Consider the following 27,255-nt stretch of genomic DNA (forward strand, 5'->3'; position numbering starts at 1 on the left):
TGTAACGAAGACAGAGCTGCTCTGTTTTCAGCGGTGCCCGGAGAAAAGAAAGGAGGCAATGGGCACAAACTGGAGCGCAGGAGGTTGCCTCCGAAGCACCTCTGAAGGCAGCACTTCTGTGCTGTGCAGGTGACGGAGTACCGGGACAGGCTGCCCAGAGGCTGTGCAGTCTGCTCCTTGGAGGTCTCCAAGAGCCGCCCGGCCGCGGACCTGGCACCCTGCTCTGGGCGTGCTGCTGGGCAGGGGCTGGGCCTGATGGACACAGAGCTGTGTGCCAGCACGTCATTCTGCGATCCTGATTCTTAGCGCACTCTCTGCGCTGTGACAGATATCCGCCGTGTAACTTTCCTCATCTCTGTTTTTTTTTTTTTTAACCTAGCGACTCTCCGAGTCAACCCCCGCGTTCCGCTTTCCCCAACTCCCAGCCGCCAGTCCGCCACCCGCACAAACACGCACCGCCTGCCGCGGCCCGGCCTCCCACAAGATGGCGCCGCGGCTCCGCTGAGAGTCGGGCGGAAGCGGCGGAGGAAGCCCCGCTCGCGGTGCCGCGCTGCGTGCGTGCCGGAAGGGAGCGACGGAGCACCGGGGCCGGTTCCTCTCGGTTCCCCACGCGGCCGGCTGCTCGGGCTGCCCGGGTGGGTACGCAGGCTGCGGCCGAGTCGTCTCCCTTACGCCGGGAATGCTGCGGGAGGGCCGGGCCGGGGAAGGCGGCGGCGTTAGCGGGAGAACGAGCAGTTCGTGGGGAGTTAGTTGTGCTTTCGGAGCTCGGGCGCCCGGTGGGGGCGGGCAGACGGCGTTTATCGCGCGCGAATCGGCTTTAAGGGGTCGAGGCTTTTTGTGTTTCCTCCACAAGATGTTGGTGCTTCGGGGGCACGGCCCCGTGTGTGCTGCAGACACACCTCTATGGGAGCGTGTTCCCGTCAGCCCGTGGCCTTCGCACTTAGCGGGGCCGTGGCCTGTTGGTCTTCCTTGTGCTGGCGATGAGCTAAAGGGCTCTAAGCAGAGTATGGGCACCGCGTATGCGAGAGCAGGAAGCTGGCTTTGCCGTCAGACCCTATGAAGTTTGTTCTTTTCCGAGCTAGTGACTGAAGCGATGAGGTCCCGTGAAGCAAAAGCTGACAGGGACTGATGGTGATTGCGTTGCACCGCTGGCCTCAGCTTCTGGGTTTGCGTGCTGGATGTGGATTACCCGCCTTTCACAGCAGCACAGGGTTACCGCCTCAGGCTCTGCTTGGCTAGGAGGTGCCCTAAGAAACTCAGCCTTGTTTACAGCTGTGTTGGTTAAGCCAACGGTGATTGTAATTGTGACTTACTTATGTGCAATTTGTTTGCAGGAATTAGCGCTGCTGGTGTATGAGATTGGTGTGAAGACACTGTAGCGATAGCAAAGTCTTCACCTTGTTCTCTTTGGGTGATGGCCAGCTGTGATTGAATCCTAAGTCCCAGACAGATCTTGTGTTACGGCCATTCTTAGAGAAGAATGCAGTGTATGCAGTTGGGAATTGTTCCTCTTTTTCTTTCTCTTTAGGGAAATGCTAGTATAGCCAACTGTCTTAGCAGCCACAGAGTTGAAATTTCTTCATGATTGTAACAAGGGCACTTTGGTATTAAAGTTAACATCATGCTCCAGTATTAATCTAAGGCATATCATCAAAGCACTATTCAGACAGTTCACTCTCCTGGTAATTCTGCATTAGAAGTAAGCATTGGAGGGGTTTTTTTTGTTGTTTTTTTAAAGGCAGTAGGTGTTTGTCAGAAGATGCACACTATTAACATGGATGACTTGCTTTATCTTACTAAACTTTTGGATTATTTTTAAAGAGCTTGAAGTGGGTGAGGTTGAAGTAACCAGAGCAGGTTGACGTTTAACACTTAAATTGTTAAGCTTACACTCATGGCACGTTGTGGAAAAATGGGTTCACAGAGGTGACACAGTTTGGCTTTGAATGCCAAAACCACCTGGGAGCTCAAAAAGTCTCTGAACTATCTGTTGCTGAAACGGTGACACATGTAGCTAGAGAAGTGTTGCATATGTTCTTACTGTGTTTTTCAGAGTATCTCTTGCTACCCATTGCCTGAAATGAGGTACTGAGTTAGGAAGACCTCTGGTCTGATTTGAAGAAGACGCTTCTCAAGGAGCAGAAGCATTAGCAGCAACGGGCAAAGGTTGTGGTCCTCTGTTGTCTGTTTGGGCATTTCTTGTGCAAATGTAGATTACTTTTTCAGGAAAGCTTTATAAAAATGTTTTGGTGAAGAACGCTGTTGAATTTCTTGAAAGTTCACCTTTCTTTAATAATATCTTGTGTTCTTATCTCGGTACCACAGAATGGTTAATTTTCCAATCATCAGCGTTCTAAATAAAGTCAAATTCTCTTTGATCCTACGTTAATGGGCCTTTTGAGCTGTACCTGTAGCTTCCAATATGGCATCCATGTGACAGCACTGTATCTGACACACCAGAAGATGGTTTTGCTTCCATACTGCGCTACCAAGACTTAAAATACAACAATTGGTCTCAGCTTCGTTTGACTCCATATAAATTGAGTGCTGTCACTACTTTGATCGGATATATTTATTTTCATTAATGTTTATTTGGCTGATGCTGATAAAGAAACAAGCATGTTTTGATTAAACGCATTGCCTCCGTACTTAATTATCTGTGGAGAAATATTCTAAAACTGAGAAAAGGAAGCAGTAAAACTTATCAAAGAGAAAACTTTCTTGTGTTAATTTCTTTCATATTTGATGAACTGAACAGAGTTGAATAGTTTCACCAGGTTTTTTCCCTCCTTTCTCCGTTCCCCATTAGAGAGCACACGTACATGTCGTGTATTAATAATAAAGTATCAAACTTCACCGGTTACTGCTTTAAAAAGTACATTTATATTAAGCTCTGAACCTGATTTCTATTTACGCTGAAGCTAGTTCAAAGACCCTTCTGTCACATAGGAGGAATTAGGGGGATAATGAATGTGAATTGTACCTAGTTTTTTTCTGGAAATGGAAGAGTTGGCTACCATGAGCTTAGATTTTTAAGGAAAAGACATGGTGACCTTGACAGCGTCCAGATGTGTATGGGAAAGGGACAGAAAGTACGCATGTAAGTCATGAGAACGGAGCTAGAAGTTTTGACGAGAGGTAGCATGGGAAATGAGGTGTTTGAAGTGTGCAGAGGGATAGCCCATGAGTCTTCTGTGTAGGTGTGGGTGGCAAATGTTAGAAGTCTCTGCAGTGTTTTTCAGTGATCTCAGTTCTGGGTTTTATTCTTCCTACTTTAAGTAGGCAGGGCGGAATACAGTGAATTCATGCACTTGGATTGCATCATTAGGCAAACATTTTACTTACTGATTTGTCATCCCATTGGTTGCAATGGAGTGCTGCTTGTGTACGGAGGGCTCCTTGTTGCTCTGACGAAGGATTTATGGGTTTGAGCTTGGTGTGTGCCATACTAAGGGCAATAATCTGCCTTTGTGGTAGCTTCATGATTTGCATTTTCTTTGAATGAGGCTCATCCTTATTCTTTCACTCAGCGTGTTTTGTCTTAAGAGCAAAAAATTGCGGTTTAATTAGGAGTATTAAATGGGAGACAGAGCACAAGTGGTTTTTGTCCTGTATTCACATACATGCCTTGTGAAAAATCCTAGTTTTACGTTGATATAAATCTACAACAGTTGTAAGTAAGTGCTGTCCTGGCTACGTTCCAGTATTGCTGGGAAGAGCCTTTGACTATGTTTTATGGGTCGCAGTGGTGGTTTAGCGTGCTGGGTGCCTGTTACCTTTCACAGGCATCATGTACATCAAGTTTTGAATGACAGTCCTGGGAGGAAGTATGCGGATGGAGTAGCTAATGTTGTAATCAAGTAATTGTCAGGTAGGGAGGTAAGTTGAAATATTTCTCAGTGTTCCATGCTGGTAGATCACACTGAAAATGATGGCAAATACAAATCCAGCCTTAGAATCATAGAACGACTTGAGTTGGAAGGGACCTTGAAGATCATCAAGCTCCACCCCCCTGCCATGAGCAGGGTTACCAACCATTAGATCAGGCTGCCCAGGGCTGCATCCAACCTGGCCTTGAATGTCTTCAGGGATGGGGCACCCGCAAGTTCTCTGGGCAGAAAACCTTGTGGTCACAGTGATCTTGTTCATGCTTTTGCTCTTTCCCTTCCTTCCCTTCCCCACCCTTTTTTTTTTTCTCTTCCTTCTCTGCCATTGCCCGTATTCCTCTCTCTTTTTCCTCACATTCAAAAATATCATTGCAGCCTGTGTCAGTCTATGTTTCCTTTGCAGGAGATGGGACTGGTTGTCTGGAGAAAAAGATCAGTAAATCAGTAATGTGGAAAATCATTCAGTCTCAGCGCTTTGGGCTGTATAGCAGTAGGTTGCTCCCTGTTAACTAAGGTTAACAAACTTTGGTATTGTAGGGGAGAATTTTAAGGACTGGGTTTTGTACTGACTAATAATAAACTACCAGTAAGAGACTTCAGCTAGCCACAGCAGAGGAAAGATATTCAATACCTATAGGCCATAGTACTCAAGTTTAACAAAAAATATATTGATTGCTTTGACCATCATAACGCATATTTTTATGAATTAAAAGCTGCTATTTTGTTTTCTAGTTCACTGTGATCATGGAAGAAACTCCACAAGAGATGGTAAGCAGTCTTTATGGTTGTCAGTGTGATTGCTTAGTCATATTTTATATACAAAATGCTTATAAACACTTGTATTGAATTGTCAACGCAGACATGTAAAAATTAGCTGTGAAAATATCTAAATGGCTGTGAAATAGAATTCAGATTACAACAGTGATTTGTCTACTCCTGGGGAGGCTCCAGAGTCGTAACGGGAAAGTAACAGAGGACTCTGATCATTTGCTTGGATTTACAGCTTTTGTTTTCTTGAGGAAATCTCTTATTTCCATTTATTCTGCAGCTGGAAAAGCACAGACATAGAACTAAGATAGACTTTGAAGTGTTCCCTTCGTCTTTCCACACCAGTGTAAGACATTTCTGTAATTTCTTTTTTAACAGATGGATTTTTAAAATTCAAATGTAAAAGGGGGGTTTTAAGGGTCACTTTCAACAGAAAAGCCATAAAAAGTACTTGGACAGGCACCAGCAGCACAGTCCTGTCTCCATGAAGTGGCTTTTTGTCTTCCTTTCTCCTAAATTAACAACTGGAGCCAGTCAACCAGCTGGATTCCAGAGCTTAGGGTAAAGTCATCAAGGGCTCTTTAGAAACATTTAAGAAGAACTGGAGATATTTTCTGAGCTTTGAGAGAACACGTTGTCATTTTTGGAAATACATAGAATGTAGGAGATCTCTGCTTTTGTCAAGCTGCGTGGTGTTTCAAAACTGGATTTTTAACTAGTGGGAAAAATAAAATGTTCTGTAAGTAAGCTGTGAATGTATCAAATTGGACAGCAGAACGTTCTCGTCTGGTGAAGGATGAGGAGTCGCTGTGACATTCTTTAGCAAAGTAAGAACAATAAATAAATGAAAAAAACATTGTATATCGTAGCTTTTAGGTCCCTGGATGATTAAGAATGGAGAAACTCCATATGGAAGGCAGATGCTTCTCCTGCACCCACTCGTTTTAGGAATAAATCTTCTCAAATGATAGGTCTTGTAGCAACGCAGTATTGGACTAAAACAAGAATCAATGCCATGAAGTTTAACGTCCATGAATTGTTACTTTATGGGAGGGATCATTCATCTGATCTTTTAATTCGGATTGCTGAGCCTCGTAGGCCTTCACGATTAGGGTGCAGTTTTAATCAGAAGTTATTAAGGGATGCAAGTTTGTTTTACTGTGTGAGGTTTTTGTTTTGTTTTGTTTTTTCTTTATGGACTCTCATGGCTGGGGATCTTTTATTTCTGAAAGCACTCAGCAGTTACCTAGAAAGAGAGCATTTATGGACCTCTTACGGAGTAATGGGCTCAGCTTTGTAGAAAGAAGGGAAACAGAACAGCTGAGGGGCTTTTTGGTATGAATAACAGTTACTCCAAGCTCTATGGTATTTGCATCATTACCTGACAAAAAGAAAATGAAAACAGATATAAGTAAGCGAAATTAACCTACTTTACTTTGTTAGCATTAAATGGAAAGTGCTTCTTTTTTTTTCCTGTTTTGTTTGGGGATTTAATTTTTTTTTTCCAGAGGGCCATTGTTTTAAAGGTGTGGAATTTGTGCCAGTGCAGCTCAAGAAATCACATGTAAAGATTTTTTTTCTAGTATGCCTTTAAAAAAGAATAAAATGAAAAAAACTAATAAAGGACTGTAAGTGTCACATTCATCTCTGCAACCCTTGGCTAATCTTGCCATGGATTGAGTGTTTGCCAAAAGGTGGTTTAATTAAAAGTCTTCTCATTTAACAGGCATTCTGTTTTGCCTAGATAAAAGATTTTCTACGGAAATGAAGATGGGACAGGAAGGAGAATGGCTGCATGTTCTATTTGTTCTAGATTTTAGGTTACTGCTCTATGGCTTTCTTTTAAGATCCTCTGTTATCTCCTGATTTTTGTGAGTAGGGTGAGGACAGAGGTGAAATGGTCTGTATGACAGGGCTCAGGGCTAGAAGGACTGCAGGGCTTTTCAGTTGCTTGTGGAACAGGGACAGAGTGAAACTGAGCTTTTTCAGGGAAACTAAGATCAGGTGCAGGACAAGAGACAGTGGTGTTGCAATACATTTCCCTCTATAGAATTATTTTTCCCTGTGCTTTATCAGTGGTACTTTGTTACCCTTTTTCATGTGTTGGTTGCTGAGGAGTGCAAAAGGGAGATTTACTGGCAACTGGAAGTGGGCTAAATACAGGCTTGTTTTTGATCGAGGCCACGATGGCTGTATGAACTGGGCTGAATTGCCATTTGACCTTTCCTGAGAAACTTACTTTGGCAGACAGATGGAGGAAATATGTTACTGGATAAAATGAATGCCTTTGTTTAATATGGAGGAATTTTAATCTCCTGTGTTTTCCGCCTGCGGATTTGGAAATCAGGTGTCGGTTGTAATGCGTACACCTTGGAATGACTCCGTTCCTAAAAGTCATGTGAGTGGTTAAAGGAAATGTGGAATATATCCACAGAGCGTTTTCCCTAAAAACCACTGACTTCCACCATGGCAGTACAAACACTTGTGTGGAAAAACCTCCTGGACTCTGCAACTCTCTGTTGCCAGTTCTTCCTTGGTAGATGTGATGATGAAAAAACAATCTCTTGTAAGAGTAACAAAGTGTAATGCATGTGTACCGTGTTAACGGTTGCCCTTTTCTTTTAGATATTTTTTTTGCCTTAGGAAAAGAGCGATGGATGATTAAAATACAAATATAGGGCTTACTCTTCCAGTGTTTTACCTCTCGATTACTGCTTGTTTTCTCTTCCACGTGTGTCTCCCCCCATTTGGATGCAGGAGGAAACTGAGCCATGGTATTTTCAGAAAATGTATGCAAGATACTGGAAGCACTATGATTTAGCTATGCGCTGGATGCACAGACACCAGGAAGCCTACAGGAAAGCCATGGAGTCCGTTTATCATGTACCATGGCCTCCTTACGCAGCTTCTCCAAGCAGCCGCTACTCAGATTGGGATGGGGATGACCCCCCGTGTACCCACAGCCATTTTTCCAACTATAGCCCACGTGGCAGAGCTCAGCAGTACATGGATGCCCAGCCAGGGAAGGAGGATGATGACAGGGAGGAGGAAGAGGAAGACTCTGAAGTGGAGGAAGACTTGGAGTCCGAAGGGGAGTTTGAATATGACCTGAGTAACATGGAGATCACAGAGGAGCTTCGCCAGTTTTTTGCCCAAACAGAGAGGCATCGGGAAGAACTACGTAAGTCTGTGCTTGTTTTGTGTTTTCCTGTGCTTCGTGGCCATGCCAATGAGTCGTGGACAGCTTCAGAGTTTACAGGTTGTGTAACAGTTACAGAAACAGGCACTGCAGGTGGACAAGCCAAGCAGATTGAATCAGGCAAAACCAATGGGTACAGTTGAGTACGTTTCATTAGAAATAACTGTTAGAAAAATCTTCAAACACTTTCTGTGAGAAAGAGAAAGAATTATGACCGCAGAGAGGAGACTAACATGCTTGTCTAGGAGACAGTATTCTTAAAAATTCAGGGGTTCTTGAAACTGAAGGTTAAATATAGCTAACATGCTGTATGGTCGAGAGGGGAATCCAGAGGAAGCGCTTCACTACATGAACCTCACTGAACCCCAGGGTAAACCTCAGCGTGTTCTATATTATGGAGCAGCCATTTTGATTGTTCTTCTTTGGCTAACCCAGCAGTAAAATTCCGAGACCTTTCTCTTGTCTCTGCATCCCTAAGGTGCTCTTCATTCTATACTGTACCAGAAGTTTCTCTTTATTTTGCATCTTGATCTGGAGCCAAGTCATTAGGCAGGGGATGTAAGCCAAACATTTAGTATTTATCTCAGATCTTGATCATCATCTTTTTTCTGTGAAACTCCTTAAAAAAAAAAAAAAAAAAAAAAAGAAGAAGAAAAGTTTATTGGTAGTTTATTTCATATACAAATACTGCAGAGAAATTAATGATGTGTTTTTAAAAAGTAGTATGATGAGAACAACTTTTCCCTTAACTCAAATAGGAAGTAGTCAGAATAAATGTTTAATGGAGCTTTCTTTGCATACCGAAAGAGGGAAATATTCTAAAAGAAAAAAAAAGGATGATAAAGGCAGTGATTGGGAGGGAGAAATAAAAATCTTGTTACTCTAAGGCCTTTGATCTGAGGTATCCGGTGAGCTGAGACTGCTCAGCTTTAAGTTCATGCTTCTTACCAGTATGGTGCACCGTTTCTGTAGTTAGGAAAGGAATGTGAGCCAAAGAGCTCAAGTGGTAGTGTGTGATGTGCTAGCCCTTTCTCTCTGTGGTTTTTCAGCATCAGATTGAGGTCTTCTTCTGAAACATTCCTTTAGTGAGGTACAGGATACTTTAAGATGCTTGGCTAATTCTAGAAAATGCAGTACTTGCTTTGATTTTTTTTTTTTTTTTTTATCTTTATGGTTAATGGTGTTTGAAGTTGTGTGAGTGATTAAAGTGGTGTCCTGGAAATGGGGAAATCTGGGCTTACAGATGTTCTTTGTCACGAATATCCTCTATGACCTTGGAATAGCTGTTCAGTCTATTCCTGACCCCTCACTGCCTGCTCTTGCTAAAAATATGAAAAATATCCTTTATGATGAGCAGGTGAATCAGGAAGGGGCTTGTGACTCAGAATACAGATTTGACTTCTGTTCCTTCCACCACAGAGATACTTGGAGCCTTTTGGAATATTTAGGTTTCTGCTCTGTGCCATGTACTAGCCTATTTATGGGTAAGTGTGACTTCACTTTCTTCAGTGACAGTATTCCATTTCTTTGTCCAAAGTTAAGCAGAACCTGGCCTTGAGCTACTGCAAGTCTCAGTTTCTTGTCATTTGAAGTTTCTTTGTGGTATGATAAAGCGAGGGTAATACTTGTATGTAATTATTCAAGGCATGAAAAAGTAAACAAGTACTAGATTTAATTAAAGTATAAAAGTGTTACAGAACTCTTGGGTGACTGCTGCTATCTAAATGCTAATTTTGCGAATAATTAAAAATACAGTATAAGCTTGTTCAGAAATCTTTTTTTCTTGCAGGAGGGAGAAAGAAAAGTAAAATGCATTTTTTGTTGTGTTGAAGTTTCTCGTGTAGCAGAAGTAGCAGGAAGTGGAGAGAATCTTTGTTTCCCTCACTGTATGGTAATGAGCTGCTATGGAGATTGTTCAAGGCAGTATCACACAATGAGGTAGTGTTACTCGTTTTCCTGGGTGTCTTTTCAGAACAAAATGAAATGAAGTTTAGAAGCTCATTAAGGTGCAGTCCATTGCACTGCCATGTTCTATCTTTCATACTGTGCTGAGGAATCCCCGTAGTTCTGTGTTCAAGAAAACTGCGACAATACAAGTGCACAAAGGAAACCCATGCTTACTGATTTCCCCTCTGATAGCTTTTCATTTTAATCCCAAACTGTATGTCGTGGGCTGGCTCACTACCTTAGGAACAGATCTTTAGAGAAACATAGGCATTATAAAGCTGAGTTAGGCCTGAAGTTTAGGCATCCATCTCTGGGAGAGCCACTTGCAGTGCTGAGGTGAGAATTTTAAATTTTCTCTGAACTGGGCATGTCAAAGGAGAATACCAGTAGAGACCTTGGCAACCAGGTGAAGTATAAGCCAGGTGTCAGAGAATGTTAAGGGAAAGCTGTGTCTCAAGTTTTCTTTCTCTGATGTAAATAAGTGGCTCCAGGGGGAGTTCACAGCCTTTGAACCCTCACCTTGATATGCATTTGCAAGCAAACATTGGCCCTCTCTTCTTTTGAAATGAGTGCTGTGCATGAGTTTGATATATGGTTATGGGCAGCTCGCTGAAGTGTGAGACGTGGGAGAGGAGCAACGGGCCAAATAGGGAATTTGGGCTCCTACAGGAGAGTTATACAGGTACAGAACTTGGAGAATTGGTTTATTTTTGTAATGGACGACCACCATTATTCTGTTTTTCAAGACCAAGGCAAAATTAGGAAGTAGTACACAGACTTAACGCAGCTATTTGGACGTGTGTGTGATGAGAGCTTTGATTTACCAGGTTAAATACAGCTGGTTCTCAGCCATGACCCATGTCTGATCAACATGTGGAAGAGTAGTCAAGTAGACTGAAACTATCAGACTCTCACTTCTGGTGCCTGTTGAAGAGTCCACTGCAGGTAACAGGGGTCACAGACATTAGAGGAGAGCATCTTGCAGACTTTATCTGAAAGACTTAAATAGGCCTGAGATTTAGGTGGGAAAGGCATATGTCTGGGTGGTAAAATACAAGTCTTAATACTAATTGCAAAAAGAAGAGTTTCAAAGAGAAGGAAGCTGTTGTTTTAAAGTAGCCACAGAAAAGAACTTCAGGTTTAGTTGAGTTCTCAGTAACCAGCACAGATTTACAGGAGTATGCCTGTTCTTCAGCAATTTTTTTTTCAGTTGTTGGCTGACTTGTACAGTAAAGCCTTTAAAACTGGCAAGCTCTAAGTCTTGCTGCATGATTTAACACTTAGCAGGGATACAGTTGTTCACAAACAACCTCTTTTTTGTCTTTGAATTCATATCAAATTCCTCACAGTTTTTATATTCTCCTCACGTGTTGCAGTCAAGTTATGTGTTCCTGGAATGCCCCAAAGTGATTGTGAGCAGGGTTCTGCTGAGTCTGTATGAGCTCAGACACGTTAATGCACCACAAATTGATTCCATTCCATATTCTAGATATCCTGTGCGCTTGGTTAAAATTCCTTACAGGCAGTTTTGATTTCTTTTCAGTTGTTTACCTCCGTATGCAATCACAATTATTTAGTGTATCTGTTCTAAGGGGTTTTGTTCTTCATCTTAACTGATGATCCCAGCACCCTGTGCTTCCTGGGGATGTTTTTACTAGCACTTAGGTCTTCACTAAGGCTGTTCAGAAGCATGAAATCATTGTTCTGAGTTATCACACCTGTCAGACCTAGGCAGTGTACTTCATTCTCCAGGTGCTCTAGATATGAGGGGCTGAATACACTGTCTTCTTACATTTGCAAGACTTAAGGGGACAAAACCAAGAAAGTAAGATTCACGAGCCTAACAATTCAGTGAATTGTCTAATTAATGCATTTTATTTATTGCACTTCCAAATTTAGCCTTTGAAATGTGGTTTGTTGTTAGGCAGTTTTTCTTTGTTCCCTTTTTACATACGAGAGAAGATGGCTGCTGTAATTGAGCAAATAGGCATTGCAAATACATTGAGACCCATTCTGTAGCAGCCAACAGGCAATGAAAGTGTCTTTTATTTAAAAACAAAAGCAAAGGAGAGTACTGTCATGTCAGTTCATCACTGTAGGATAATGGTCTGTCAGTTGTTAATGCTACAACTCTTTTTTTCCATTAAAGCCTCTGTTTGTATTGCCCGCATAGACCCTCCAGCTGTTCCCAAAATAAAGTTGTCTCAACATTTTCATGCCAGATGGAAAACCTTTAAAAAAAAAAAAAAGAAAAAGAAATTGAAAGGAAATGCTGAATGAAGATGTTTGTTTCAAATCTGCAATTTGTAGTTTTTTTCCCTTGGGTTTCAGAGAAAGGTGACAGTGGCCACTGCCTCTTCCGTGACAAGGGACTAATGGAATTTTCCATGTTTTTTAAACTTGTCTGAATAATACCAGATCCATGAAGTTTTTGGTTTTGTTTAAAGTCTTTGTACTTTGGAAAATAAAGGCTTTTATGCTCATGTTTGTTGTTACCATGCTTTACCAACAGTGAAAGCAATAGATATTTCTCTCTGTTACTCGTTTTGCTCTGTTAGACTCCAGTAGTTCTCCTCTAGATGACCAGCACCTTTTTGCCTCTTTTTCCCTGCCCTGGACTGCTAAACAGTGTGCATGGTGACTCTGGAAATGTCTGCTTGACTCCTTGGCTTGTCAGCCTCGCCATCGTACAACTTTTTACCACTGTCTTTGTAAGCTGGATTGCTGGAGTTTCTGAAAAGAACGTGTGAAATAGAGTGTTCTCCACAATATGTGTGGGTGCTTGAGATAGGTTTTTGAGGCATGGGGTGTTGTTTTATTTAATGGAAGGAGAAATATCTCTTCTTAATGGTTGAACCTTTTATCATGTAGCAGCAGAGTCTTCTCAGGTGCACAAGCTGGTGCCGCCAACGTAGAGGTTGTTATTGTTTGGAAATCAGTGGCAGAAGAATGCCTCCTTGCTGCAGAAACAAAGAAAAGTTCCACAGGTTTTCGTCACCTTAATATTGGAAGGTAATCTGTACTTGCAAAAGAAACAAAAAGGGTTCTGAATTGCATTTGCAGAACAGCAGAGTTGGGCACAGCTTTATATCCATTTCATAAGGGAAGAGATTAACATTGTACTAAGAGTATCAGCTCGGGAACACAGATATTCCTGGAGAATGTCATTCCCAGAGATAGTCAAGAAAATGGCCTTGGATCTCATGCTGGAGACAAAGCTCGAGTTTCTAACATGTTTAGCTTTGTTGTGTGGACCTATGATTTTTCCCACTAATCCAGCGTGTTTTGCAGCTGGTGGCTGTTATGCTGCTACAAGTTGAATGGAACAGAGAGACAAGGTGGTTGTGTGCTGTGTGCATCACTGACCAGATACAGTCAGAAATGAATTTCCTCTGTTGCATGGTCAGGAGGATTTTGTAAGGTTCATGTATGGAGCGAGGAGTGACAAAGTCTGAAGTTGCTCTTATTTGTTTTGTGCCTCAGGCTGAGACGTTTTGACAGCGTTGGCATCCGCTTAAAGTGTGCAAGCAAAGGCCAAGTGTGCAGTCGTTTTGCTGCTGGGATGCTCCAGCTGTCATGTCCAGGTGCTGCAAACCACGCTCCAAGCATGCAGCCTGGGCACTCAGGGGGAGCTGGGGCTGGAGCCTGCAGCTTTGTCTGCCCATGGCTGCGCTGCGCTGGGTTCTGCCCAGGCAGGCTGTGGGTTACAGGTGTTGGAGGTGCAGCAGGCTGTTAGTAGGGGCACGAGGGCAGCAGCTTGTCTGGTTCAGTGTAATTGCAATGTAGACATTGCTTCAAGAGGAGTGCTGAGGTGTCAGGTGTCTCTGTTTTTTTCTTTCGTTTGGTGGAAATGAAGATTGCTTCAGTAGCTGTCTCAGTGTGAAAATATGTATTAAACTTTGGAAACCTGTGATTAAAATCTCACCCCTTATTTTTCCGTCTCCATTAATACAGGGGAGATAACACATACCTCAGGTGGCTTGTTGAGAGGCTCAGTTTGTTCACGTTTGTGAGAGATCTTGAGTACCTTGGCAAGAAGTGAAAGCCTTAGGTGACAGAACCAGTATGATCTAAGAAGAGTTGTTCATTCCAGACCTTTTGTTTAATGCTTAAGTTAGATGTCACCCCTGCATACATCCTAGTGACATCTTTCCTGAACGAGTGCAACATTTCAACTCCTTTTCTCCCAGAGAGTTTTGTTCTTCATAAAATTTCTTGCTTGTGAATCAGTGACCTCTGGTAACTTTGTATGGTCGCTGCTCTTCGTAAATCATTGCTGTAGTAAAATTCCTCCTGAATGGAGTTTTTTCTTGAGGATGTGAGGATAAGATGCATGGGACAGACATCATTGCTCCTCTCAGCTGCCCTGCCCCTTACCATCTGCATGCTAGGTCTGCTGTTGGTAAATCTTGATAGTTGGTGGTCTTAGAAAGATGCAGTGAAAACTGCTTAATAGCTTGCAGTTGTGCACATGGTCTCCTCTGTATCTCTGATAGCTCAGCTATTAGGACTTGCTCTTTACAAAGAAATTGGCAATTCAGTTTTAGGTCAGACAAGCAGAGAGTCATTTCCTGTTTTGTGTCCATGCAGCTTCCAAAGCATGAACATATTCTGCAGTGAGGTACCTGGGCTCCATGTGGCTCTGGTGAAGAGCCACCCTGCAGACGCCAAGGAATCCCTTCCCAGTCTTCTTGTTAGAGCAGAACAACTTTCGGAAGGTTTGTGGGTGAACACACAGAATCTTCTCAAACTGGCACCTGGTGCTGGTAATTCTCTCAAGTCATGTCTGTCTGCTTGCTTATGCCATCAGCATCTGCAGCTGCTCTGTGGGGTTCCCCTAGTCTTCTCTTCATTCTCTGTCCCTGCAGGGGAGCCTGTGAAAGCAGCTGCAGCTGCTGTGGAAAAGAGCAGGTGAGACCGTGCTGATAGCTCTAGGGAAGTGGTGTAAAAGCCATTCACTGCTAATCACTGGACTCTGGCAGTCTGTTATGCACTTTTCTATTGCCCTTAAAATTCCTGGATTAGTGGTTTGGTTCTGTCTGGGTGCCACATGTGGCATCAGTGGACCTCTAAATGCGTTCAGTTAGGAGAGAGCTCTGACTCAGTTTTGTGATGATAAATCTGAATTCATCCATCTTTAATGTAGTGCTCACAACCCTGTAATCGGGCAGTGGCTATGAATTAAGTATTTTCTAACCCAGTCTTTTTTGTGTCTGCTTAGGGGAGCTGTTGTAGCACGAACAGTTAAAGTTTTAAGGTTTATAGTTCTTGAGTGATGCCTTTTCAAGGACCAAGGTAGGAATGAATGTAACCACGGTGTGCATTTTTTATGTTCTTTATTTCCAAAATGTGCTCAGAATCTACAACAGTATGGTGCAACAATACTTCTCAAGCCTTTAAAATTTTAGATCTCTCTCTTAGAAAGCAAACGCCTTGTATGGATTTGCTTGGAGACATAACTCAGCTCTGCAAATTTTAATGTGATGTTGCTAAAGCCAAAACTTCAGAGGAACCGTTTGCATTTCAACACCTTTCACGGTTCCTCAGTTTGATCAGAAGCATCCAGATGGAATTCTTGCCCGCTGTAATTAGGGGCTGTGGGTGCTGCATGGACAGAAACTGAGAGTTGAAGGACTTCTTCTGCCTGGCTCTTGTAGAAACTTATTTCCTTGCATGCTCAAAATTGAGAGGTACAGAGACTTTTGGGCTCTTGGGTTTCAGAGTTAGGTACCCTTTATAGAATTCCATCATGACCTTGGAAATGTCATTTGGGACTGGTACCCAAAAGCTATCAAAATGGATGGAATTTAGCATCACATCCAAAGTGATCTTTCTTTTCCTGACCATACTTTCAAGGAAAAAAGTCATATCCAAAGGAAGAGGCATCTTAAACTCCTATCTGCAATGAAACATTTTATCTCTTCAGTGGCAGGGTTGAGCACCTGTGACACGTTATGATGTGGTCTTCTATGAAGCCCATCCATTCCAAGAATGTAAATCATCTTCTGCTCTAGGAATTTGTGTCCAGAATCCCTTTTTTGGATTTTAATCCAGGGGCACAGTGGCACTTGCCTGTCTCACAGGAGCACAGAGAAGTTTGTTGATATGTCAACACGTTTAAAAAGAAGTTGTACTGCAAGCATATGAAGTGCTCAGCATGGATTGATCCAGCTGTTCATCAGTGTTACTGCCTCAGTTGTTATTTGCCTCCAAAGTACAAAAACCTGTTTATCTGGATGTCAGAGCTTTCCCTTGATATTTTCTAAGACATATGTCTAAGCTGTCAAAACACTGCTGCTATACACTGAAATCACAGAGACAATGAAAAATGAAGAATAAATTCTAACTGGCTATTTTTACTGAAATTGTGTAAGTACTGAAATAAACACCATAGGTGCTATACTGGTGATTGTTATTGTTCACATTTAGCTGGGTGAGAGTCTCTTGGGTTTAATTTCATTTGTAGTTGCTTTAATAACCAACTCTATATTCACGTGGAAATTAGGGAAACTTTGCCAAGGAATGTAGGTTTCCTGAGAGCATGTTAGACCTTGATTTTAATATGGTTGTTCAAATGCTACAAAGCCAATATTCTTCTGATCTCACGCTGCAGGTGCCTTGCAGAACATCTTTATTTCTAGAGCTGCAGTTTCTCATCTGGTTGCTGACCAGAAGGGATGTGGAAGATTTCAAATTCATCAGTTGTCATTGCTCTGGGATTCTTGGCCAGTGGTATGGTGAGAAGGAGTCTGAGAAACTGTGAAAGGGTCCAGAGCATGAGATGTCATTGTGGTAATGTGTCAGAGGAGGAGGTGCTGAGGTGGCAGTTAGCAAATTATCTGGCTGGCCTTGGTGGAGTGTGAGGAGAAATATCAGCTTTTTCTGATCTTTCTATTTTTCAGTAGCTCAAGCTGGTGATCAGTGATCTTCTCTCAGTCTGTATACGTATTTGGGATTACTCCAACCCACGTGCAAAACCTTGCACTTTGCCCTGCTGAACCTCCTTAGGTTCACATGGGCCCATCTTTGGAATTTGTCAATGTTCCGCTGGATGGCATCTCTTCCTTCTAATGTGTCAACTGCACCACTCAGTTTGGTGTCACCAGCAAACTTGTTGAGGGTGCACTCGAGCCCAACATCGATGCTGTTGATGAAGATGTTGAAGAGCACCGGTCCCAAGACAGAGCCCTGGGGGACACCGCTCATCACCGGCCTCCACCTGGACATAAAGACATAATGCCATTCACCACAACCCTCGTTCTACGGCCTTCCAACCAATTCATTATCCACTGAATAGTCCACCCCTCAAGTCTCTCTAATGTAAAGATAAGGATGTGGTGAGGGACCATGTCAAAGGCCTTGCACAAGTCCAGGTTGATGACATCAGTCGCCTTCCCTCTGTCCACCATTGACATCGCTCCATCACAGAAGGCCACCAGATTGGTCAGGCACGACCTTCCCTTGGTGAAGCCACGCTGGCTGTCTTGGGTCACCTGCTCATCCCTCATGTGCCTTAACGTATCTTCTAGGAAGATCTGTTCCATGGTCTTCCCACAGGCACAGAAGTGAGGCTCACTGGACGGCAGTTCCCTGGGTCCTCCTTCCTCCCTTAGAATTTTACTCTGATGGCTCTCCTCACGTAAAATCTTCCCTTCATCAAGTCTCTTCAGTGCTTCTTTCATGTGGGAATTGCACCACTGAAGTCATAGAATCATAGAATGGCCTGGGTGGAAAAGGACCGCAGTGATCACGTAGTTTCAGTCCCCCTGCTGTGTGCAGGGTCACCAACCACGAGACCAGGCTGCCCAGAGAAGTCACAGAAGGGAGACATGAAGCTGCTACTTGACGAGTTTTAATAACTTTGTAGAAGCCAGGATGCTGAAAGCTGCCTTTTTGAAAGGAGACAGTGCTTAGACCTCTGCTCCAGCAAGGGGCTCTTGAACTACTTCTAGTGTCAAACATTTCCCTTTTGCAGAAGGTATGATAGGCACACACACATCTGCAGGTTTTCCCTGGCATATTTTCATCGTGATATTATTGTTGTGCTTTTCCATACTGGGCACAACAATTTAACCTTGTGCATTTAAGTAAATCTAATTTAATTTGCTAGAGCAATGATACGATGCCAGGTGAAAGGCAAGTTTAGAACAGAACTAAGCTTTTATTTTGTGTTTTGTTTGTATGCATCCTGGCATTGCTCTTAAACTGTTGTGGTGGCTTTGAAGTCCTAATTTGTTACGTGGTCTTTTTTAGCATGGTAGCAATGAGAAGCTCAGAAGGAAAGTTAATTCCCAAAGTTACCCCTCGGCCCTTTCTTTTGTAAGTTTGATGTGCTGATTTCTTTAGTTCCTCATGTCTCTTACAGAATTATTGGTCAGGCAACACACTGTAGGGGTTTGTGTGTTTTATACTAACAGCGTGGAAAAAATGTACGTTTCCTTCTGAGATTAATTTTATCTGGATTGGTGACTGTTAGTTCGGCATGGCTGCAGTGACACTAACTTCTGGACCTGCTGGTTAACTGGAAGGTCTGTTCGTAGTGTGACTGTGCTTTCTTTCAAAAAATTGGTGACGTGGGCACAGGTTGCTTTCAAAAGTCTTTGCTTTGGTAGCTCAGCAGATTTCCCTGCGTATCTCACTGAGTTGCTTTGCCATATCGTGCCATAGAACAAGCTTGAATTCAGCGGTACGGTCTGTGGCTAGAATCAAGGAGAAAATTTAATTGGAATTCTACTGTGCATGTTTATTTTAAAAGACTCATACAGGCTACTCCTTTTTGTTGCCCTGGAAGCACCAGACACTCAGTTTTATTGAGCTGTCGAGCACTCTATACATCACAAAATACTGTCTTCCCAGTGCGTGTGCCTACTTTCTATTCAGGACGCACGCAAAGCTGGTAGTGAAACCACCAGTGTTTTGTGAGTTTGCTCATTGTTTTGGTTTGCTTTTAAAGAAGCACTCCTAATTTTGTGTATTGCTGTGTTCGATCTGCTCCGGCTGTGCCATATATGCCTGAGTGTATATATGGATGCAGTTCTATATAGATTTAAGTAATCCTTCTGTTTACTCTGGCACTGGTGTCTTTGTCTGGCGTCAGCACTGTTGCCATCAACGACAGATTGGAGTTGTTTGGGGGATGGGAGTGCAGAGTCAGCTGGTCTGTATTTAATCTTATTTCTGTAGGCTTGATCCGTACTGGAAGCAGCTGCCAGTGCCTGATCCTGTACTAATTTCTGCCTGGCGGTCAGCAACCTCCTAGCTTTTTAATTCTTTCAGGTGGTGCAGATGTACAGTCGGGATGCTTTAGTATCTCTGGTTTGTGTGATACAGTGCTCTGGTCGGTTACCTTGGGTGTGCCTGTGTGTTTTGTGCTCTCTGTGGCTATCGGATGCACACATATCTGACTGAGAGCTACATTCAGAGCATTCCACTTTCAAGAGCGGGCTTCCACTTGGGTTCCATGGACTGGCTGGTTGATTCATGTTCATGGGTTTTGCTTCAGTTCATTTTCTGGTGGAGATAAGAACATCCCTTCTGAAGGGTTTTGTTGTGGGAGGTGGTAGGAAGAAATCAAACGAAAGTGAATGGTCGTTTAGCTGGGTGGTAACCGGTGTGGCCTACTGCTAGTGTAAGCATGGACGTGAAGGCTTGTGTTGTTTCTATCCAGGAGCTTGGGCAGTTTGTTCTGGAGACTACAAGACAGCCCTTCTTAGTTTTTAATCCTATTTGTGGAACAGAACTCGGCTTTTTTAATCTCCAGTTAACTGTGCAGCTTTCATCCAGTTACTTACCCCAAAAAATTCAAAGTTGTGTGAGATAATTAATTCTTCATAATTACCAGGTAGGAAGCAATAGGCTCCTTTTATAGAGTAATTACACGGAAGCATGATGTGGATAATTAACAAGAGTGGTAAGTACTATTCAGTAGCAAAGCAGGGAGTGGAACGCTGTGATTCTAACCTTGCTTCCTGGCTGTGTTTTCATCTTGGTTTCAAAGGTAACATCTGGTCACTTGTTGTGGTAGTAAGTGATCTTGCCCTGTTTCTACAGGACTTTCATCTTTGAAATTTGTAGAAGTCTGTTACAATAAAGAAACAATCAAACTGAGTACTTCAGATTTGCAAAATCTGTTTCCTGTCTGCTCTGACAGCCTGTTGCTAGTGCATCTTTCTTAGAGAGACTCTCATGTTTCTCAGACTATTTCCTGCACTAAGTTTTCAGTCAGACTGTGGTTCAGCGAACATTTCTTAGTACCAAAGCCAGGCTAGGTTGTTTTTCTTCCCAGCCCATTCACTTCTGCTTCCATGCTGCCATTTTAGTTCAGCTCGTGGTGCCAAGACACTAAACTGTAGCAAGATTAAATAGAACTCTTTCTTGTGGGATGCAGTGTAGTGCCCCTGGGACGGTGATACCAGCATCTTCGAGGGGCTTGGGAGCTGGAGCGTGCAGCTAAGGGGAGAAAGAGAGAAGCAAGAGCTGCATAAGCTAGTTTTGTAGCCGAGAAAAGAAGAATGTCTGTCGGTGGAACCACAGTTTCAGCCTGCCAAGGAGTCACATCTGCTCTTACTTCAAAGCCTGTAACAGAACGTTTTCTTTCCTTTTCTTTTTTTTTCTGGAGAATATTGCATTGCTTGTAGATATACGTGGTGACGTATTCAATTTCTTTTAACTCCTTCCCTTCTCAACTAGCGGATGGAAAAGATGTCAGCACAGTACTTGGGTTTTTAATGCCTTTGCATTTGTGGTAGCTCTCTTTCACAGTGGTTGTCATTCTGATGACGGAGAGCTTATCACTGCAGGCAGTTACTTCCCCCAGAAAGTCACCTTTATTCCAGAATGGTGTTTTCAAGCCAACTGCATGATTCAACTGTGTAAGTTACACTGCTGGTGTAGTAAGATTGTGATTACTTGGATCTTGAATGTTCCCACCTATAGAAACTCTTGCTCCATAAAGCCTTGCACCTGATAAAGAGTAATGATTGAGATGTCAGCTTTCATGATAGCTCTGGAAAAATTAAAATCCTTGAGTATCCTGTTGGCAAATTCTTAAATTGAAATCCTTATTTTGTTGGAATTCCTTTAGGTAAAGATTGGGGTTTTCTATATGGCATGCCTGGTTTATACAAGTACTGGCATAATAAAATGGTCTGATGCTATCACTTCAGAGAGACCGTGTAACTTCCCCGTAGAGCTGTTTAGTTTTCTGGGGGAGCTGAAGAATCTGGCATTTTGCATTGAGAAGCCTGTGTGGGCAGAATATTTAACGCAGCAGACAGGCTTGTGGGAAGTGGCATTCAAAGGCAGGGAACTAGGAGTCTTTAATCAGTAGAAAAGGGCAGCGTTTTAAACGCCGTTAGCGTGGGCTGCTCAAGCTCAGCTCAGGTAGCACTTAAGACAGGATGAGAAAGCTCAGAAAGTGCACATGCAGCAGTAACAAAATCATTAATCTCTTGAAGTAAGCAGGCGAATGTGTGAACAGGGGTGTAGGTCGATCTGAAAGCATGGGAAAGAAAAAGCAGAACCGAGACTGGGAAAAGTGAAATAATTCCTTCAAGAATAACGTGCTAGATAAGCAAGAAACCGAAAGTCAGTGGAGGCTGTGTGACATATAGGGCAAGCAAGACCTTGGTCTCGTGGCGTGGCTGCCGTAGTGCAGGTCAGCATCCCGTAGCACAGCCAGCTGCAGGTGATGTGCACCCAGAGAAGTGAGAGCTGCCTTGTGAGAAATGCTATCAGCTTGTGTGTGATCACTGGGCTACAGCAAGCTGAGGGCTGAGCGTACAAATACAAAGAGCTAAAAATGGCACAAGACACCATAGGATGCTGGTTGTGAATTTTTCACTGCCTTCAATGAAAATTCAGCGTAGGTAATTACTGTCCTTGCTTTTATCTTCTCTTTGTGTGCAAAAGTCTCTTCGTGAAGACTTGTCTCCAAAGAAGGGAATTTTCTTGCATTTTGGTTTTGAGATTTTTGTTTTGTCCTTTTTTTTCCTGTTTTCTTCTAATAAGAAAAGGATGAATTCCATAGTTGTGTTTTGATTGCTTCTTAATCTTCTCACAGGATGCTACAAGCAAAGAAGAACAACGTGGATCAGTCTTAACAGTGTATGACCTTCTTCTTATAAAATAGGAGGAACAAGACCTCTGAGTTTCTGAGAGCCTATAGGAAAATCGCTTACATCTTGAAGAGCTTTGGTCAGAGTTCCACAGAAAGCGTGCAAAATGGTCTTTGTGTGCATATGAAGCCACAAATGCAATGAATAGCCAAGATGTTTTTACTGTTGATCCTGCTTTTGGCAGCCTCTGAGGATGAAGGTCATTGCCTGCATTCATTCCCATTTCTTTCACCTAGTATATCCAAAATTAAAAGCCGATATCCATAGCAGGCAAGAAAAAGTGGGAGGAAAAAAACCTTCTTTTAAAAGACCGAGAATAATTGATGGTGTCCCAGAATGCAGCACGACTTGGGTAGAGATCTTGGTGTTCCTGAGAGGTGAAGAAAGAACTACTTAATGCACTTGGAAAAAGGTGTCTGAACCGCTTTTGGCCAGTTTTTAGCTATGGCTTTGCAGAAGTGGACTTAGAAAGGATAAGTTACTTGTGAAAATCGCTTCGAGGGAGAGGAGAAAGTTTGGGAACAAACAGAACTGGCCGGTCAAGAAAATGTCAGCAATGCTTATCCTTGGTATGGCAACCAAACACTGCTGCTGTGGTGTGCCTGCCTTTTGACCATTTGCAAAATGTTTGTTCACAACAGGGGGAAGTGAAGCTTGCCAGAAGTTGAAACTGAGTGCTATAAAGGAAAGCACTGGTTTTTTTGGTTGTTGGGTTTTTGTTGTTTTTTTTTGTTTTTTTTCAGCATGTGTGAAGTGGAAGGAGAAACTACTCAGAACTGTGTAAAAAAAAAAAAAAAAAAAAAAAATTGTTTCACGTTTACTGCTCGGCATCACGGTGACAAATTTGGAGTGTGGAGCTCAGATTAGAAAATGAGCTGGGAACTTCATTGCTGTGGGCTGAGAATTAATTTTTTAATAATTAATGCTGTCTAATTCATAAACGAATGTTTGGTGCTTTCTTCACAGAGATTCTTCCTCTTGCTGTAGGTTATTATTGCTATAAACAGCTTACAGTTATATTGTTTTGGGGTTTTTTTCCGTTATCAGAGACCTGTTGTCATCTTTTTGATGAGACAGTAGCTGCAGATGTAGCACAAGTTGTATTGTTTTTCAAGTAAATTCTGAGGTAACAGGTAGAACCCAGGCTGACTGGAAGTGAGGGGAGTTGTGTTTCCCTCTCTACCAAAGGTAATTAGTATGCTTCTCAACAGGACAGAACTTCTTTCTTATCTCAGTATTTGGCTGGAAATAACTGCTTTGGTAAAGGCAGTAGCCTACGTAGCCATTTTATTCCGTGGCTTCTCTTTAGGCGATGACCACGATACCAAATGGTGCCGGCGCTGTCCCTTCTCACAGTGGTACCTCTCCACAAATAACCCATGGGAAACTACATCTTCCGTGCAACTGCAGTGCCATTACCAGCAACAGCTGCCGTATTCTGTGCTCAAATTCAGCCTCTGCAGTTAAAAGCTGTGGGTAGCAGACTTCTGTCCTCTGCCTATGCCCAGACTCTCTAAAGCTCATTCTTAGATCTAGGACTATGTGATATTGTCGCTCTGGGAATTTGCTGGCCAGTTGCTGTGGAATAGTTAGTTAGGTCGGAAAGTTAGTGGCGTTACGTGCGGTTAGTGAAGTGTAATGTAAAATGTAGAGGTTCATTAGGTAGTTCAGAGAATAGAATTACAATTTATGTTATTATCTTGATTGTTAATGTCAGGATCTGTGGGTTTATGAACCACTCTGGGCTTCAGATAGAGATGGATGCACACTAAACTGTAATCTGCTCATCCATCATAAAGCTTCTGCTGGAAACGTACTTAATTTCCAAAGAGAAGGATTCATTATATATCTGCAGAGAAATTAATTTTTAAGTGTTACGGTGTGCAGCGAACTATCAGAGATATTCTCAGGCATGTGAGGAAGCAGCTGTTTCTAGCATGCAGCTATAGAAGTAATGAGTAACAAATTTCCCTGGACAATACAGAAGTAGAAGGAATTGCCTTTGTGACCCAGGAGTCAACAAATGCGGGTTCAGTTCATTGCCCTGCCAGAGTTTTGCTTTATAACCTGCGGCAGGAGATGTTTTTTCAGCATCGATTTTTGGGGTTTGTCAGGGAATATTCAGCGTGAGTTGCATAATTTGCAGCAGGTTTGTCCTTTAAGCATGTTACCTGGTTGTGGGCAGCCGGGTTCCCACAAAGTTTGCTTCAGTGCAGTCTAAGTGACCTGTGCCAGCTGAGCTCTAAGGCTGTTTTCATGATGCTGGGCCCTCTGCGGGTGGTGTTAGTAGTTTTGATGAAGACCTGTGGTTGAAATAACTCTTCCAGAAATGCAGGTGGACCTCTAATGTGTGTTTCCCCTTGAGTTCTGGCAATGCAGCACACTCTGGGGATGTACCCTTAAAGAGGAAACACTGAAATTGAAGCATCTCTTTGGAGTAGATTGCAGGGGGATTGAGCTCAATGGTCTCCAGAGGTCCCTTCCAACCTCTGTGATTCTATGATTCTGATAGCCCCTCAAGCACTGCTGCCCTGCCTCTATCAACACAAAATGGTGGAAATGGCAGCACAGAAGCTTTCCCTGTCCCTCTCTTGACAAGCAGATGCCAGAGTTGAAGTTTCTTCTTACACTGTTGAAAATACCTACTGTCTGTGAATGAGGTACAGGAGATCATTCTTTTATGAAGTCTGACAGTCAGTTGGCTGCTGCATGCAGGGCTTTGCAGTGCAACAATAAACTGCAGATGTTTGACATGGCTTTGTCAGGATACTTAGCGTTGGGTTAGGGTTTGCAGGTGTTGTGTGTTTGGTAGAAGCTAAATTCACTCTCTGAGGAAGGAGAGAAGGGGTCCGTAGCACCGAACACCGAGAACTGTGTCCTGTATGTGATTCGTGCATCCTGACCAGTGAACTCAGTCCCTCCTGTTTGCTTGTTTTAAAAAAGTGTTCACGTTAACAGTGTACCATTCCTGTGATGCAGTTTTGGGAACCATCACTTGTTATTGGTAGGTGAAGAAGTTCAGTCCCTCCCAGGTGATTTTTTTCATCTTGTATGAATGTCTCCCATTAGAGAGGAGTCCTGCACATGCTGTGTTTTAACTGCCTAGAGCACTGTTTATTCCATCAGAACAGCACTCATGAAGTGAGGGTATCCTTATGCATGCAAAACCAATTTCTTGCTTCAAAATTGGGCTCACTAAAGAGGTTTTTTGGCACATTGGCCCAAGCGTTTCACCTCTCTGAATTGTTTTGAATCCTCTCTAAAAGATGTGGTGCAGGGATAAATGTTAGCTGTTGTTTTGTCTTGCCTTTAAAGCAATGACAGTAAGGCTGTCAGTTTTGGACTTTGCAGGTCGTGCAAAATGGATGAGGTTGGCTAGTTTGTCTAAACACAATGCTTACAGCTGCGTTTCATTGGATACATTTGATGGCTGACACTTGCGTGACAGACTGGTTTGTTCATTTCCAGAGAGTAGTAACTGATTACATTTTCTCTTGGCTGTGGTTCAGCTGAAGTTGCACCGTCCTGTGCATTGTTTTGTTATCTCAGCTGCTAAGTAATTACTTTGGAAACCAACTCTTGTAGTTTTTTTTTTTTTTTTTTCTTTTCAGGGCTTGTGTACATTAGGGAAGAACTGAAGCAATGCTAGTTACTGCTTTTTATTACTAACAGAGAGGTTTTCTGTGTTTTCCGGGATCTTCTTCCCTGGAAGAAGTTGGCAGCAACCTAAATGCGTGGATCTGGGCTGTCTAGACTCACCACAGATTTGAATGTGTAATATTTGAGAAGTTAAAATAAAATATGATTGGGTGACTTACGTGTCTTGTGTTTCTGTTGTCTAGGGAGACAGCAGCAGCTGGAAGCTGAGCAACAAGAAATGTACGTGGAGGCTGATCAAGACCTTTACAGAAACATGAAGCGTTCTGTGGAGCCACCTGCAGAAAGACCTGGGGAGAGAAGAATGGCAGAAATGGAGAAACTGTACGGTGATGAAGCTGCCAAAATCCTAGCTATGGAGACTGCCATGCAGCTTATCTTTGATAGAAATTGTGACAAAAAACAGCCCAAATACTGGCCGATTATTCCCCTCAAGCTGTGAGTACCTGGACTGTGCTCTGACTGGCACAGAGCTGTAGGGACAGTTGCCTCAAGCTGTGCTGCTGGAAGAGTCAACTGCACGTGTCATTTTTGGATGGGTTTTAGGGCAGGATCCAGCAAGGACAAAGTGATTTTTTTGCCCTGTGTTCCTTCAACATCGTCTGTTGTGATGGTCAGAGTTCATTTACATACATGCCGTTGCCAATTAGTAAAAGGGAGAGAGAGCAATATAACTGTCTGAAGTCCATTTCACTCATTTGATGTCAGCCTGCCTTGACCGTGCAGGTGAGAAATGTGACAACATCTGTACCTAATGAACTGGAAAAAATTAACAGCAATTACAAAATGAAAAAGACTGTAGAAATAGTCAGCTCTTTCCATTTAGGAAACTAAGTAGTCTTATTCTTTAGTCTTATTTAATATAGCAGCGTTTGGATCCAGCTTAATGCAACACAGCTTGAAGTGTTGTCTCCCCTAATCTTTTGATTTTCTTTTTTTTTTTTTCTTTGAGAGCCAGGAGCCCACTGGCCAAGACACAACACATCGAATTACTGTAGCCTGGTCATTTGAATTATTTTTCAAATGCATATAATAAAGCAGGAAGTTTTTCTTCAAGACTGATACTTATCTGGCAGGAGTTCAACTCTAACATCAAATTAGATAGGAAGATGTTATGATGAAGGAGGTGGGGAGTTTGGGGAAGAAGCTTGATGTGGCCCTGTCTGTTAGAGATCTGTCCAGCAAAAGAGATCCTTAAGAGGACAAAATGCTTTTTGGGCAAATGCCAACAATTATTTTTGCCATTCTAATAGAAACATCTTATTGGTTTGAAGCTGGAAGGAAGACATATCAGTCTTTAACTGTGAAGGACTGCTGCTACATGCCAGTGTGTGCTGAAGATCTGTAGTTTGTGTTAAGCACTATTACCATGGCAGAGCAAGGGAACAGCACATGTTTTAGATATGACAAACGTTTGTGTGCCTTTTTTCACAGCAGAGAATGTCACAGCTGAAATTAACTTCTCATGCCCATTGTGTTTGGTGTTCTCTGCTACAGTCAGCTGAACCAAACCAAATCTGAGGTGCAGTTTGGAGACTTTGTTTTCCCTAGTAGTTACCATGTTTTTGTAAATCAGCATTTTGAGTTCAGTTCTACCTCCTTCGCTGCTCACTAGATGCGAAGAGATGAGTTGAACACTGAAATTAAAATCCCTCAATGTTCAAGACTTGTTACAGGTGTG

General features: G+C 42.7%; 1 protein-coding gene across 3 annotated transcripts; it reads left to right on the forward strand.

Annotated features, from left to right (window-relative positions):
• The first annotated feature begins 479 nt into the window (after positions 1-479).
• Positions 480-27,238, forward strand: GEMIN8 (gem nuclear organelle associated protein 8). 3 transcript variants are annotated; one of them, XM_085211893.1, is made up of 5 exons: positions 481-635; positions 2,054-2,166; positions 4,620-4,655; positions 7,413-7,836; positions 25,760-27,238. In XM_085211893.1, exons 3-5 carry the CDS (start codon positions 4,632-4,634, stop codon positions 26,014-26,016), a joined length of 705 nt encoding a protein of 234 aa, XP_085068019.1. In that variant the 5' UTR covers positions 481-635; positions 2,054-2,166; positions 4,620-4,631; the 3' UTR covers positions 26,017-27,238. The 3 variants fall into 3 exon arrangements, with proteins under 3 accessions (XP_085068030.1, XP_085068019.1, XP_085068009.1); XM_085211883.1 differs by lacking the exon at positions 2,054-2,166 and adding an exon at positions 3,786-3,879 and having other exon boundaries at positions 484-635; XM_085211904.1 differs by lacking the exon at positions 2,054-2,166 and having other exon boundaries at positions 480-635.
• The last annotated feature ends 17 nt before the right edge of the window (positions 27,239-27,255 follow it).

The sequence above is a fragment of the Meleagris gallopavo genome, chromosome 1 (assembly GCF_905368555.1).
Source record: "Meleagris gallopavo chromosome 1, MGAL_WU_HG_1.1, whole genome shotgun sequence".
NCBI lineage: Eukaryota > Metazoa > Chordata > Aves > Galliformes > Phasianidae > Meleagris > Meleagris gallopavo.

What these genes read in the sequence shown, in the direction of transcription:
- GEMIN8 (XM_085211904.1), top strand. Translation starts at nt 4,632, where the DNA reads ATGGAAGAAACTCCACAAGAGATG. An exon ending in AAGAAACTCCACAAGAGATG is followed by an intron (nt 4,656 to 7,412) that starts GTAAGCAGTCTT and finishes ATTTGGATGCAG; the next exon opens with GAGGAAACTGAGCCATGGTA. An exon ending in GAGGCATCGGGAAGAACTAC is followed by an intron (nt 7,837 to 25,759) that starts GTAAGTCTGTGC and finishes TCTGTTGTCTAG; the next exon opens with GGAGACAGCAGCAGCTGGAA.